The 16,481-nt window shown below is 36.1% G+C and overlaps 1 protein-coding gene across 2 annotated transcripts; it reads left to right on the forward strand.

Annotated features, from left to right (window-relative positions):
* Window positions 1–2,385: 2,385 nt before the first annotated feature.
* On the forward strand, window positions 2,386–11,652 carry LOC120423889 (ATP synthase subunit b). 2 transcript variants are annotated; one of them, XM_039587865.2, is made up of 6 exons: window positions 2,386–2,797; window positions 3,393–3,404; window positions 7,980–8,345; window positions 8,533–8,618; window positions 8,688–8,843; window positions 10,780–11,652. In XM_039587865.2, the coding sequence occupies exons 1-5, from the start codon at window positions 2,779–2,781 to the stop codon at window positions 8,772–8,774; spliced, it is 570 nt and encodes a 189-aa protein (XP_039443799.1). In that variant the 5' UTR covers window positions 2,386–2,778; the 3' UTR covers window positions 8,775–8,843; window positions 10,780–11,652. The 2 variants fall into 2 exon arrangements, with proteins under 2 accessions (XP_039443799.1, XP_052563797.1); XM_052707837.1 differs by lacking the exon at window positions 3,393–3,404 and having other exon boundaries at window positions 2,395–2,797.
* The last annotated feature ends 4,829 nt before the right edge of the window (window positions 11,653–16,481 follow it).

Consider the following 16,481-nt stretch of genomic DNA (forward strand, 5'->3'; position numbering starts at 1 on the left):
TTCTTTACCACAGTTGAACATTCTCTACGTTTTCACAAATTACTACTAATAAAAAAGGTTACCAAAAATATCGGAAAATCGGAATCGGAAAAATGAAAAAAAAAATAAAATCCAATTTGCAATCGATAAGAACTTTTGAAAAATATAAGTTATGACCATTTTCGGGGTTGAAGAAAGAAAAAATAACAATTTTTAAATCTGGAGCAATATTTGAAATGGTCGACTTGACAATGTGATAGGCTAATTCATAACTTTAAGGTAACTTTGTGACAAAACTCGAAGCGTAAACAATAGCAGGCCTCCCGTGTTGTCAAAACAGTTTCAGCTGTCAAAATGTTGATGCGCTCTTTTCAAATGATGCTCGAAAAATTAACTTTTTTAACAAACAAAATTATTTTAATTAAACGATCTATAATTTTTTTAACAAAAAAAATATTTCCCATAAAAATCCTATTACTAAGGGAACAAACTCCACAATTGAATATTCAATATTACGTCCTTTTGAAATGTTGGTCTTGACTCCAAAATTTTCAAAGTATGTTTTTTTCGGAAAGATCAGAAAATTTTACAAAATTTTATCAACATTGAAAATTACACCTCACGAATATCAAAATACCCATTTTCTTTATAAATTCTTATACAGAAGTCAAATTTGTTGAGAATGGAAGAAATCTTTGAAAATATTGATCCGATTCTCAACTTTTTCTAGATTTTTGCGAAACATTATTCTAAGAGATAATTAGAGTCCCTGATCACAAATCCAGGGTTTTTTAATATAACTAGTAAGAACCATTTCAATCTTCAAACATGCTTTTCTGATATTTCCTATTTTCTATGAAAATGTAGAACAAGCGAAAATTCCTACGTGAAGGTTCTAAGTTCTTTTTTATAAGTTTTCGTGGAGTTTCATCAAAGATGATGCGACTAAAATTTATTTTCAAAGAAAATATATCAATTTATATTCAAAAACGTCTGCCTAATTTAGTTAACCCTTGAGTGTCCAAATCTGGAGTTTTTTTTTTTGAAAAGGTCCAATAAACCAAATTTTCAATTTTTGCTTTTTGGGTGTTTTTAGAACCGCCTTGAGTCAGGGGTATTCAAAAACATCCAAAAAGCAAAAAATGAAATTTTGGTTTATAGGACCTTTTCAAAAAAAAACTCCAGAAATGTTGCTTGAGAACTCCGGATAATCCAATCATGGATTTTTTTCGTTTTTGTATTTTTCTCCTTTTTAACAGAAAATTTGAGGTCTGCTACTTTATTTTAGTGAAATTTGAGTGATTGATTGTCTTAATATTCCATCACCGCCATTTTGGCCGCCATCTTAGATTTGACGTTTCAAACAGCACTTTTAGGCTCATTTTTAACCCCTTCCCGCCCAGAGCAAAATCGATATTTTTTACGTTTTTCACCATAACTCGTAATTGGATCGACCAAATTGGATGAAATTTTAATGGTTATAAGCTAACAATCTATATAAACTAACGCAGGTTGAATCAGGTTGAAAAAATGCATGGTTGCAGAGAAATTTAGTTTTGAAGACAAAAATTAGTGGTGCTCTGGAGTAACCATGGGCGTTAGAGGGTTAAGCTCAATGACCCAGAACAAAACTCGGTTTGATTATCCGAAATGATTTTTTACCGGGAAGATCTAAATTTGTATGGATGAATCAATCATGGAATACAGCTAATAATTAAACAATTTCAATGTAATAAATTGGTAATTTTTTTTGTTGCAAAAAGCAGTTTTCTAGCCACTTCGATTAATGCGACGCAGTTAGAAGTTGTTACTGTCAGCATGCTTCGATTGCAACGCATGCTTCGATGTTCGCGCGCGCACTTCTCTCCAGTTACAGAATCGATGAACGCCAGGCAATCACGAATGAACTTCTCACTTTATTACTCGCGAGCGAGAGAAGCGATGAACGGGTGAACCTCATTTGGGAGTAACGATACGTTGTGACTTTTCATTGGTCAGAGCGAACGTGTTGAGAGAACGAAACTGTGGCAGATCAAATTTTCATGAAAATTTGCGACTTATGTTTAAGAAGGGTGTATCGTCAAGAAAATAAAATAATATTTATTTTTTAAGTGGAATAACTTTCTAAAAGTTTACTATACTAAAAATTTTAAAATTTTGTGAAAATATATTTTTTTGCAGCTGCATCATGGTTTGCAATGGATAGCCGATTTTCCCACGAAAATGCGCAATTTTCTCTCGCGCTCTCCGACATCGTTTTTTTGTACACATGTTTCTACAATGTAGTCTCTCAGCGCCTACTCTGCCCCTTTTTCAGTCAGTCCCCGTGGGGTGAGAATCGGCATACAGATCCAGCTGTTCGTCAGGCAGTAGTAGGCGAGTTTCGAGCCGGACCCCAACATCGCCGAGTGTTCTCACGTATAGTATTGCGCGTTGAGTTGCAAAGCGTCGTCGTCGTCGGAAGAGCACGTTTCAGGGTGGCGGACGAAGTGTCGCAGAGCGTGTGTATTGAGGAAGTGAGGGAACAAGGCGCGAGTCAGGTTTTGTTGAGGTGAGATCATTCCACTCTCCGCAGTGGGCAAGTCAGTAGTGGTTCAGAAGTACCGCAATCTAGTAGTCCTGGTTCGGTCGTGTCGGTTTTTTTCGTCGTCTCCCTGGAATCCAAGCAAGCCGCGAAGAAGCAGAAGTGTTAGGTCATCGGTGCCACTGGTCAGACATCCGGCGCCTCCTTCGATCGATTCTACCAGAGTGAGAGAGCCCGCAGAGAAAGTGACCAACATTGCGACAAACGGCTGAGTAATGTTCAGTGGATTCACAGGTACGTACGGGAGTGGTGGCACTTTTTTAAGGTCCAAGTGAAGGAATTTTAAACTATTCATTCCTGATTTGCACATATTGATTTTTACACCCTTTTCAAAGCGATTTTTATTGGATTCCGATTACGCCTCACGTTTTTTTCAGTTTTAAATTACGCATCAGTTTTCACTGCTAGCCGTTACGTTTATAATTTTAGAATCAAGTGGATTTTTAGTTCGCTCTAGTGATCCGTATTTTTATGTTTCAATCAAAAACCAAAAACCAGTTCAATGTTATCGGTTTCGAGCGCCGCTCTGAAGAAAAAAACGCAGTCGTAAAATTTGAAGTTTTTTTTTCCTATTTTTCAAGTAAATTATTCATCACGCTTCGCCTAGCTGAAGCTCCTTCAGCTCGTTGAGGCGTTTCGCGTGATGGCATCTACAAAAACACACATTCGAACAATTCTTAGCTTATTTTTTCCTGCTTCCATTCATTTGTTGGCGATGACCTCGCGGTTCAAATATTTGTCATTCTGGGCGGTAATTTGCTCAATTTAACGACGAGTCCGTCTAATTCCTTTGTCTTCTACTCTTTTTGCTCACATTATTTCCCAAAAGGAGGTGCAACATGTAAGTATTCTCCATATAAGAAAAAAACAACTAGGAAGAAGGTGTTTTACTAGCGTGAACGAATCGTCAAATCGGCACATTCCAATCAGACGGCGATCGATCGATAGTGGCAATCTAGTTGGCACTGCAGTGCGTTCAGTTTACGACCTAATCCGCTCTAGAGTTTCAAATTAGTTTCAAGTGCGGTGGCGCTCGATTGACACATCGAAGCAACCGCAGAACTGGAAAATCGTCTTTGCGGGGCTTGTTTACAAAGAGACGATCAGACTTGATTTGATTGGATTTGGAATTCGATCGAAAGTTGCTTCGATCCATATTTTTTATCTTTTTTCAAATGATTCATTTGAAAAGATAGATCGTTTTAGTTGCATTAAAACAAGTTATGTATTTAAAAAAAGCGAAGGAAAATAAAAAAAAAGTTTTACAACCAAAAAGTATTCTTAAACCTTAAACCTGGGATCTTTGACATATCGAGCCTGTGCCTTTACAGTATCAGCCACCATGGTTTCATTAGAGATCCTTAATAGGGAGACTGGTCGTAGTGAATTTGACGTACCCAAACAGACACGAGTTTGACGTATCCAAACGAGCATTTGCCTTTACGCCCAGCAAAACTTATCAGTGTTGCCAAGCACAAAACATAAGTTGCCAGATCGATTTAGCCAGCTTAGACCATTCTACCTGTTTAGGGTCTCTAGGTTTCATGGGTATGAAATGGTCATTTGCCAATAGATAGAACGGATGAACACAAATTTGTGTTTGTGTGCGCTAGGGAGAATTATTCTCTCGCGATGAGCACTTTTGAGTTATTCTCTCTGCAAACAAATTTTCGAAAATCATTTTGTTGATATAAGTTACAAGTTAATATTGATTTTGAAATGTATTCAGGGCGGCCAGGCAAAAAAAGGTGTATTTCACATATTTTCAGGTCTGTACTTCTTGATTTATCTTATTGAACTTATTTTCAAGTTCAAGTTTTGAAAACACTGTACATTTAAATATAATTTTATACAAAAAGTGTTTATTGTACCGAAAGCCTGGATCCATAGTCTTCGTTTCAAAAGATTGAGCTTCAAATTATTTTTCGAAAAACTCGAAACATGAGTTTCCTAAAATTATTATTATTCTAATATTATGTGATTAAGTCTAAGTTGAAACAAGACGGAATATCAAAGTTGTTAATAAAACATGTCTTGACCACAGCTTTACATATAATTGAAAGTTATTTTCATTTTCGTGATTGTGTATGACAAAAAATCTCTTACCTTAAAAATGAAGATTTTCAGAAACAAAAAAACACTTTTTCGTGCTTGGTAACTCGAACTATTTTTAATAATTTTGCATTAACATAAACTGAATTTAAGATATATTTATAAACTTTTAAGAATTTATGTTTCAAAACCCTCTCCAACCCAACCTCGATCTAAAAATTCAGCCAAAATCAATTTTTCTACCAATTTTTGATCTTTAAAAGTATAAGAACAAAATTGAGGTGGACAAAAACATCGAGCAACATAAACTCTTCAATGAAGGGTAAAACATTAAACGCATCAGTGCAATAAGAAAAGCTTCAATGCCATTATCGTAATTAAAATGACATAATGATAAGTTGAAAAACATTTCCCAGCAAGCACTTTGCAATCTAGATGAAAACCTAATTTCTTTTTTCCACTGAATCACCCAAGTAATTTTTCACGAGAAAATTCCATTACCGGAGCTGTCATTTTCGCTCTCACGCCAATGCGGTCCAATCTTGATCATCCAAGTAGCCACTCCTTAACCTCTCCGCTGACCGAAGCCGATTTTTCCAGACAGTTGGCCATGACCTTCGGCCCCCCTCTTAGGATGACATCATCGCGACGACCACTATCAGACCCGGTGTGCACGTGGCCGTAATCACCTCGGAGTGGTTCGTCCTTTGTTCAAGTTTTGCTCCATTTTTCACTGCAATCGCAGTTATTAACAATGTTTACCGTACTATTGACAGTTGGTGCATTCCCGTAGTCAATGTAGGGCACGTTATGGAATGTGTTTAATGACGAGCGGCCGATAGACATCTTAATTTCGAATCAGCGGAACTCATCGTAGTAGCCCGCGAGCGAGACTTAGTCTTTGCTATAGTGTACGAGCGGTATTTTTCCACGCACACTTGTACAACTTAGTAGGCGCCGCGCACGTTCTTACACGGTTTTCAGATTTGTATGAAAATGAAAGATGAAAAAAATATCAAGCCTGGTTTATGCCAAACGGTCATTAGTGACGTGTGTTTTAGCCCGCCAACGGCCATCATTTTTTCAACACTTTTTTCTTGCAATTTCAATGGTTAGAACTTTTTTAAAAATAAGAAAACATTAATCAATGAATGACTCTAAAAAAAAGCATGAAATTCTTGATTTTTTCATGTTTTATTTTCAGGGCAAAGAAAATTTTGGTACGTTGAGGGTTAATTACCCACTTCAATGTGTATTCGAATGTTACATCTGTGAGGGTGCAATATTACAACGATTTGATCGCAAGATTGTGTGCCCACTGCTGAATTAAATTCCCACGAGATTTGAGAAGCAAACCTAGCAGAAAAACACGTTACTTTGTATTGATTAAACCGCTTGTGCTCGCAAACAAACGTGATCTGAAAAGCACTAATTCTAGAAAAATTAAGCAAGCGATTATTTACTTTGATCTAAATATAGATTTCTGCAAATCCAAGTAAACTGCGCTCAACAGCTCAAAATACTTGCAACGTTCTTGCATCAATATTTATTTTCAGGGCAAAGAAAATTTTGGTACGTTGAGGGTTAATTACCCACTTTAATGTGTATTCGAATGTTACATCTGTGAGGGTGCAATATTACAACGATTTGATCGCAAGATTGTGTGCCCACTGCTGAATTAAATTCCCACGAGATTTGAGAAGCAAACCTAGCAGAAAAACACGTTACTTTGTATTGATTAAACCGCTTGTGCTCGCAAACAAACGTGATCTGAAAAGCACTAATTCTAGAAAAATTAAGCAAGCGATTATTTACTTTGATCTAAATATAGATTTCTGCAAATCCAAGTAACCTGCGCTCAACAGCTCAAAATACATGCAACGTTCTTGCCAGCCTCCTTCGATCGATACTCGCACGCTCAAAAGTTTGAGATTTTTCCACTTCAAAATCTCTCACCAAGTGAGGATTCTCGCGCAATGTTTTTTCTTCCATTTTTGTGTCGCATTTTGTTTATTTCATTCTTTTTGTGTTGTAAATACATGCAGCGATTGGCTTGCTGACCTTGATGACTGTTTCTGGGGTTCTGAAAGGTATACACCTCAACGAGATGACATCATCGAACCTTGTTTCTGTGTGTTGTGACAAGAATGCTGATCATCAGCGTTCTGGCCGCGTGTCGGTGTGCTTTTGACAGTGCTTGTGATGACGATGATGTTAGTGATGATAATGATGATTACGCGAATCTCTCTGCATCTGTGTCTGCTCAAGCAAGAACTGAATTTTGAATACTAATTTCGTCACTCGAGTGACGCGTTGTGCTAAACGTGTTAATCACTTCGCGATTTTAAATGAACAAATTTTGGAAACAAATAAACAATATCGTCTGAGAATTGATCACACTAATGATTGCTAGTGAGCACACAGGAATTTCGCTAAATGACAGCTTTAGATGATAATTGGTTCTAAATTTGTATCAATTTACAAACTGAGCATCCATTTTGTCGGCCATCTTGGCAGCAAACCAAAACTGCAGAAATAATCGATTGCTCTTTCAGATTATCATTTGCAAATCAGCTGAAAACCACAGCAATTTTTGCCGACAAGTCGCTCGTCAACAAAAACGGACGGAATAATATAAACATTCTCACATCATCGTTCAAATGGTGGTGAGAATATTTTTTTCTGGTGATGACCACCCGCATCGCATGCCAACAATATATACACAGAAAAAGACAGTTGACCTTCCGATTCTCGATGCGTTGAATTTAAATTACCACCATCGGGGTGTCGTATCCCTTTCGAGGGCCAAATGAGTTAATCAGATCAAGAGTGTCAAGCTGTCGAGTAATTGTCTGGAGAAGCATAATTTGATTAAAATATTGTTTTAATTGGATTGATGTTCATGAGAGATTTGCCTTGATGTAAACTGATTCTTTTATAATAAATTCTTTTTTAAGAACAAGGGGCTAGACATTTAAAAGATTTTTAAAGATTTGAATGTATATTTGAATTTTAAATAAAGTCCATACAAGTTTAAAATATTCGAAAATATATACAGTACAGGTCGATTATCAAAAATTTCAATTATTCTATTAAATTCACACAAAAAAATCAATTTTTCATCGCCATTTGGGCGCCATCTTAGATTTCAAAAAAATCAAATTGTTCACTCGATTGAGCTGTATTTCTGTACATGTCAAAAATATCAAAACTAAACTATTGTATGGTCGGGTGTCAAATTTGTAAGGAGACTTGTATGGCTATTTGGTCAAAAGAAAAGGGCGCACAAAGAATCATCCAAATCGCAGCCATTTTGAATCAACTGTCAGACGAATCTAACCGACATTTTCCTCCCCTTCCCCAGCCTCCTTGAAGAGCCTCGGCAGCAAGGCCGAGGGCCTCTTCGACAAGAAGAAGAAGGAAGCCCAGGACCTGGCCAACGAGAAGGTCCAGACGGCGCAGAGTTTGGCCGAGGAGCAGGCCAAAAAGACGCAGGACGCGTTCAACGCAACCAAGCAGGATGCGGAAAACTTGGCCAGCTCGGCCAAGAGTGAGGTCGAAGCGACCAAGCAGCAGGCATCTGCGGCCGCCGAAGGAACCGCCAGCGCCGCGGGAACGTTGATGGACCACGCCAAGCAGGCCGCCGAGAATGCCGTCCAGCAGAGCGCCCAGGTCGTCGAGAAGGCCATCGAGGACCAGATGAAGGCCGCCGAGGAGAAGGTCGATGAGGGTAGGTGTTGTACACCCAAATGAGAAAAGAGTGACAGCAAATGTTATGATGCGCGTTTTGTTGCATGACAACGCAGATGCGACACTAATACATACAAAGGAGTCACTCAGGAACTCATCAGCTGTACACGTTCTTCCAAAATAATACAGATATAGCTATTTTAACCTCTTTTTGATTTTTATTTCAGGCATGAAGACGGTCAGTAACGAGGTCGACAAGAAGATCCAGGACACCAACGCCTACGTCGATGGAAAGCGAAGCGAATTGGTGCAGGTTAGTACCATAACCAATGAAAAAAAAAAACTTAAATTTAATATAAATTCAAATTTTACCTAATTTTAGACCGTCAACGACACCGCTGCCAAGGCCCAGGAATCGGCCTCCTCGACGGCCGCCGGACTGCTGGGCAAGCTGAACCTCGGAAAGTAAACTGCTGGCCGCCCATGTTTTCTTTCAAAAATCTCTAATCTGAACCACAGAGCTTTGAACCGAAATTATATGAGAGCAGTTCTCTAGGATTTCGGTCATTCGATTTTTTTTGTATTTTTTAATCCGACTGAAACTTTTTTGGTGCCTTCGGTATGCCCAAAGAAGCCATTTTGCATCATTAGTTTGTCCATATAATTTTCCATACAAATTCGGCAGCTGTCCATACAAAAATGATGTATGAAAATTCAAAAATCTGTATCTTTTGAAGGAATTTTTTGATCGATTTGGTGTCTTCGGCAAAGTTGTAGGTATGGATACGGACTACACTGGAAAAAAATAATACACGGTAAAAAAAATTTGGTGATTTTTTTATTTAACTTTTTATCACTAAAACTTGATTTACAAAAAAACACTATTTTTAATTTTTTTTATTTTTTGATATGTTTTAGAAGGCATAAAATGCCAACTTTTCAGAAATTTCCAGGTTGTGCAAAAAATCACTGACCGAGTTATGAATTTTTTAATCAATACTGATTTTTTCAAAAAATCGAAATTTTGGTCGTAAAAATTTTTCAACTTCATTTTTCGATGTAAAATCAAATTTGCAATCAAAAAGTACTTTACTGAAATTTTGATAAAGTGCACCGTTTTCAAGTTATAGCCATATTTAAGTGACTTTTTTGAAAATAGTCGCAGTTTTTCATTTTTTTAAATTAGTGCACATGTTTGTCCAGTTTTGAAAAAAATATTTTTGAAAAGCTGAGAAAATTCTCTATATTTTGCTTATTTGGACTTTGTTGATACGACCTTTAGTTGCTGAGATATTGCAATGCAAAGGTTTAAAAACAGGAAAATTGATGTTTTCTAAGTTTCACCCAAACAACCCACCATTTTCTATCGTCAATATCTCAGCAACTAATGGTCCGATTTTCAATGTTAATATATGAAACATTTGTGAAATTTTCCGATCTCTTCGAAAAAAATATTTTTGGAATTTTCAAATCAAGACTAACATTTCACAAAGGCCAAACATTCAATATTACGCCCTTTTAAAATGTTTGTCTTGATTTGAAAATTCCAAAAATATTTTTTTCGAAAAGATCGGAAAATTTCACAATTGTTTCATATATTAACATTGAAAATCGGACCATTAGTTGCTGAGATATTGACGATAGAAAATGGTGGGTTGTTTGGGTGAAACTTAGAAAACATCAATTTTCCTGTTTTTAAACCTTTGCATTGCAATATCTCAGCAACTAAAGGTCGTATCAACATAGTCCGAATAAGCAAAATATAGAGAATTTTCTCAGCTTTTCAAAAATATTTTTTTCAAAACTGGGCAAACATGTGCACTAATTTAAAAAAATGAAAAACTGCGACTATTTTCAAAAAAGTCACTTAAATATGGCTATAACTTGAAAACGGTGCACTTTATCAAAATTTTAGTAAAGTACTTTTTGATTGCAAATTTGATTTTACATCGAAAAATGAAGTTGAAAAATTTTTACGACCAAAATTTCGATTTTTTGAAAAAATCAGTATTGATTAAAAAATTCATAACTCGGTCAGTGATTTTTTGCACAACCTGGAAATTTCTGAAAAGTTGGCATTTTATGTCTTCTAAAACAAATCAAAAAATAAAAAAAATTAAAAATAGTGTTTTTTTGTAAATCAAGTTTTAGTGATAAAAAGTTAAATAAAAAAATCACCAAATTTTTTTTTACCGTGTATTATTTTTTCCAGTGTAGTCCGTATCCATACCTACAACTTTGCCGAAGACACCAAATCGATCAAAAAATTCCTTCAAAAGATACAGATTTTTGAATTTTCATACATCATTTTTGTATGGACAGCTGCCGAATTTGTATGGAAAATTATATGGACAAACTAATGATGCAAAATGGCTTCTTTGGGCATACCGAAGGCACCAAAAAAGTTTCAGCCGGATTAAAAAATACAAAAATTAAAATTGAAGAAAAAAGACCGATTTCGTAGAGAATTGCTCATGAGAACCCTTCCTTCAGATAACAATTATCCTAACATGAAAAAATACCAACACAAAATGATATGAAAACAACTTCTTTGAGTCTCCAACGATGATATTACGTAGTAAGCGCCTATAATATATTCATAAATTGTAAGAAGATAAAAAGAAAACAGTTCGTCCTTAGGACAGCTTCGTAACGTTAGAAAGTTTATTATTCGTAAAACAAAAAGAACACAAATTACCCAGCCCAAAAAGAAACGGGCTGTTGGATAACCATTGCTAATTCTCACACATTCTCACACACGTTTTTAAGAAACGCATTTGCGCGCACAAAATTACACAAAAAAAACACTTATTAAAAAATTTCCTTAGAAAAAACCTATAAAACGCTTCAATGCGAATACAAAGCAGATGGCCTTATTGAAATGCAAAAAACGCTAGTGAATTGTTGAAATTACGTGATGCTGAAGACGACATAAAACCCCAACTTACAAAGATGACCGCAAACGAATACAAAATATATACAAATATTGCGCTAACGCCTTTGCCTGGGCAAGTTTTTTCGATTATAATCACACTAGAACTACCAGAAGAAAAAAACACTCTTATATTGTTACAACAAGTAGTGTAGTGTGATTCTTTTTTCGTCTTTTGAAAATGTTTTTAAACAGAATATCAAACCATACAATATAAACAAATACATGAAATAAACATACTGAATGATAAATAAAATCGCGCAAAGGCGACCCACAAAAGATAAGTGAATTACAACAAACAAACAAACAACAATTTGATGCTTTTTCGTCAATTTTTACCTTTTTTCAGTAAAATCGTAGAGGTTAGCACGCGATCTAACGAAAATGGAATATATGAATAAATGTTACCAAACTAGTTGTGAGTGTGTTTTATTCCCGATATATCTGTTTCTTTTTGAAGACTCAATCTTTATTTTTTGCAAGATAAAATTTTTAATAAACGTTTTATAGATAGATAAATTGAGAATAAAAACTGGTTTTACCCTCAATACAGACTAGATTTAACAGGAATTCTTAAATGCCTAGAACCAAAATTGTATATTACGGTGCCCAGAAAACAAGACCTTCTGCTCCACATGCGGAATATGTTTTTTTTTTTGTGTTATTATAAGCATCTGTGCAAAATTGGAGCGAAATTGGTTAAGATTAACTTATTAATATCCGGTCCTGAAGTCGGTAAAAACACGTTTTTCAAACAATAGTTACTTTCTTAAATCGCTAATATCTTTTCAGGGTCTAATTTTACAGTTTTGGTATGTTCGACAAAGTTGTAAGGGATTCATTCGATTTTTTTCCTACAAACGTTACCTTCGAGTAATTTTTCAATAAATGGGCCCAGCTGAGGGCGCCAAATTGATTAAGGGGTCGACTAACCTCGACTAACCTACAGCTCAGTCCTGGTCTTTTAATGGGTAAATGTTAGCCTATTTTAATTTTAGTCTAGTCTAGTCTTTTTTTTTTTAGTCTAACCCTATCGCAGCCAGTCTTTCGAGGGCATCCTGGAAAATGCCTTAGGTTGATTAACGCCTAGCACTCTTCTTGTCATTATTAACATTTGCCGTGCCCCAATGCAATAAATTGCTTCGAAACATCACAAACGTTAAAGCGGCCAGGCCAACTGCGTAAAGTTAACCGCAAAGATGATTCGTTGAATTGGATTGAGTTTGAACACGAATGTTCAAACAGCAATACAGTTCTGAATCTACAGGGGAGGAAGAAACGTGGGGATCCCCCGCTCACGTTCCTGTTTGTTTAGGCAATTAATCGTTGGGAGCACCATGCTAAGAAGTTTTGGTGCTCCGGGACCCTCAGGGATGGGACATTGTATTTCCACAAATGCCCAGGACATTATATTCCGTGGTTATAGCGCCACAACTCGCTTATTTTAATTTAACAAAAATGGTACCCAAAAGCTAGACGCTTATCCTCCAAGCGCCCTCCTGAGGGCGGCATAACTTTTAAGGGGTTACATACATGTAGAAAATCACAATATTTCATAATTCCGAATATTTATTAAATCCTTTACAAAGATGAATTCCCATCACTCCTTATAGTTTCATGGAGATATGTCATGATTTAAGTGAGTAGAAGACGATTTAAGTTTAAACTTTTGCCATGTGCAAAGCGGACTGTCAAACTTTGTGAGCGTTTTTCTCTGAACACAGAGTTGATTTACGGGTGCCACGATATCTTGAGATGGGATAGACCAAATTGGCCAAAATTTGGGGTGAAGATTCTCAAGACATATTCCGTGTGCATGACGAAGCCCGATTTTGAGATTTTGTTTTTTTTTTAAATACAAAAATCAAAAACTGACGAAATTTTATATGAAAAACACAAAAATGTTTTTATCTTTTTTTTTATATTTTTTTTAATCGGCCTTCGTCATGCACACGTGACCAGTTTAATGAGTTTTCACCAAAATTTTGAGCCGATTTGGTCAAAGCAGTGTTGAGATATCGAGGCACCCGTTTTTTGAAACTGCTAACTTCAAATAGCTATATCTCGGCAAATATACAACCAAATGTGTTCAAATTGATTTTATTGATAGATAAAAATGTATATTTAAATGCCCTGAAAACAGATTTAAAAAAAGTTCAAGCGTGTGTTCAAACCAACCTCTGAAATTTTTGCCGATTTACATGTATGTAACCCCTTAATTACCGCGCAGCATAAATCAGCGACTTGGCATATTTGCAAAGTTCTATTTTCGGACTCTCAGCGCCCTTCTGAGGACGGTTTAGCTTTTCACAAAGACGCAGTCAATATTTTAGGAATATTTTTTTTAATTATATTGTTTTTTTTATTTTTTTAACTTGTTAGTCTAACCTAACCTCGACTAACTTAGAAATCAGAACTGGTTCATGACATCAAAAATTGTAAAAATGGATTTTTTTTTTTTTGGGAGGGTGATCCAGCCGCACATCGTTGATGTCGAAACCTCTAAACTGGGCCCTCGTCCTGTCCCGTCCGTCAGTAGTCTTGTCGTACATTACAACTAGAATCAGATCTGCCAATGAATTAGTACACTTCGACCAAATAAACACTGACGCTGTATGGATCTGACTCTAGAATAAATGCACAGTTGTGTGTTATTCATAAGTCCAAAATGTTCAATTATTCATATAAGTCCAAATATTCATTTTTCGGATAACTACCTAACTTGAATTGAATACAAGATTTAAAGAAACCTATCCGAAAGCTACTCTTATCTCAAATCCCCGACATTTTAATTAATAGACAAAAAATCTAGAACGTTTCTTTTAAAACCTGTCTGGTTTCTTTCAAAAAACAAAAACAAAAAAATAGATTAACAGTTCATATTTTACAAGTCGTGAATTGAAAAAGAGACGACCATTTGATCGTCAGAATTCCAGTAGATCCTCGATTCGCAACAATGATCGATACAATCATAATCCGACAACCGTTAGTTCAACAGATCAACGAATTTGGTCCGATATCATTTCACTATTGATTGATCGAGACTCTACGGAAATTTTGACAAATCAGAATGGTTTTTATGCTACTTTAATGAAAATCACCAATTCTGATAAAATTACTAAATTCACTATTACTAATTTTGTCACTAAATAACTAAAGGCAAAATATAAAAAGTTGATATTTATAGTTAAAATCCTAAATTTGTCCTAAATTCTACAAAAACTAAATTTTTAAAAACCCGCATCCTAACCTGACACCCACATTAAGATAGGGAAAAATCACATATGTAGCGTTTCATTGTACAAATGTGATATTTCCACTATCGGAGAACCTCCTGGTCTCGATGACAGCTTACAGCCATCGATTAAGCCCTGAGACTGCGTCAAAGTGGGTTCTCGTAGCATGAAGTGGTGTCCATGTGTAAAAATGAAAGCTTCAGCAATATACTGAAAACTTCGATTTTAATTCCACATCGGATCAAATCATACTCTTTGCCAAACAAGCATCAAACCTATGATACTCATTATGACAAAGCCCAGGGACATCAAAAATTGTAAAAATGGAATTATAATCTTATAACTTCAAATTTAAAAAAAAATCAATAATCAAAAACATTAAAAATCATGGTATTTATTGTTTGTAACGTAAAATGTATCTCAGAATGCCAGACGGCATTTAGAAATAATCTTTGAATTCCAGAATTCTTAATTGTTTAATTATTAAACAATTAAAAATTCAGGAATTCAAGGATTTTTGAATGTAGGAATAGAGCTTTTTATTATTTGCAAAATTTGTTTTTTTTTCAACTTGAATTCCACTACATAAAATTTTGAAATTTATAAAAATTTAAATTTTTAGAATTTTGAAAAACATGCCGCTTTTGTAAACGGGATTTGTTTTACTGTGAGTAAATATTGCAATGTGCAAAAGCTATTCTGATCATAAAAGCGGGACTTACCGTATGGTGTTTTCTGTCCAGATTCGGTAATAACACTACTGAAGTTTGGCCTTCTTCAAATGTAGTAACCCGCCATGGGACTCGGACACGAATCATACACACACGCGCTCTTCCTGGTGGTTGGCAGGTTCCTCTTCCTTTTCCGGCAAGCACGGGGGCCACGCTGGATTTCGATCGATCACAACAAAAGAATAGAAAATTCGGATTTGCACCAAGATTATAATTTTAGCGTTCACTTATCAAATCTTGTGAGTTTACAACTACTTTTTATCAGGTCCAGGATTTAACATCAGAAGCACATACAGTTAACTAGAACCGAATTATTTTGCTTGTAACAATAGCATTTTGGCGCGATAATTCAACGTTTGACTTTTCAACAAAAATCCCAAATTTATGCAACGGTTGTGAGTGCCTTTCTGGTGAGTGACCTGGTATGGTATCATTAAGGTCGTTTCACATTGTTCCGTTCCTGTGGTGGTTTCCGATTTCATTTGAAGGGAGTTTAAAAATGGGCAGTGTTATTTCAGTGAGGGAAGGAGAGGGGGGATGGGATAAGGCTTGTTTACGCCCTTATCAAAAATATTGGATTTTTATGGGAAACGTGATGGAGGGTTGAGGTCTACAATTGGGTCCTAATGTCTTATGTGGGTCTCGTGGCGCAGGGGTAGCGGCTTCAGCTGCCGATCCCGATGATGCTATGAGACGCGGGTTCGATTCCCGCCTTATCCACTGAGCTTCTATCGGATGGTGAAGTAAAACGTCGGTCCCGGTTTCTCCTGTCTCGTCAGAGGCGCTGGAGCAGAAATCCCACGTTAGAGGAAGGCCATGCCCCGGGGGGCGTAGTGCCAATAGTTTCGTTTCGTCTTATGTCAATTTTCATGAACAATGTTAAAAAAGAGCTTAATAACCATTTCTCTATTTTTGATGCAAGTTCAAAACAATATTGACAAGACAACATTTTACAATGTATCAACTATGTTCCCCAAAGCACGAGCTGTCAAGTAAGATATTTTCTGTCAAAAAAGATAATGATGATAATTTTTCTAAATTGATTTAAAAATCTGTTTAAATCTTACGTGCTACCCGCTGTGTTATCCTACATAATATCAAACTCTTATCACTGAATAAAGTATATCAAATAAGTGTCTTCCCCCTCGCACTCAAATCCACATCTGACAGGTCACTCCTTTTGGCACTCACTCGGGAGTTTGGGATCTCAAAACCTACATCAACACCACCGCGACCACCGCACGATCAACGCAACCCACCAGCCGACATTTCTGTCA

Source organism: Culex pipiens, chromosome 2 (assembly GCF_016801865.2).
Source record: "Culex pipiens pallens isolate TS chromosome 2, TS_CPP_V2, whole genome shotgun sequence".
In the NCBI taxonomy this organism is placed as follows: domain Eukaryota; kingdom Metazoa; phylum Arthropoda; class Insecta; order Diptera; family Culicidae; genus Culex; species Culex pipiens.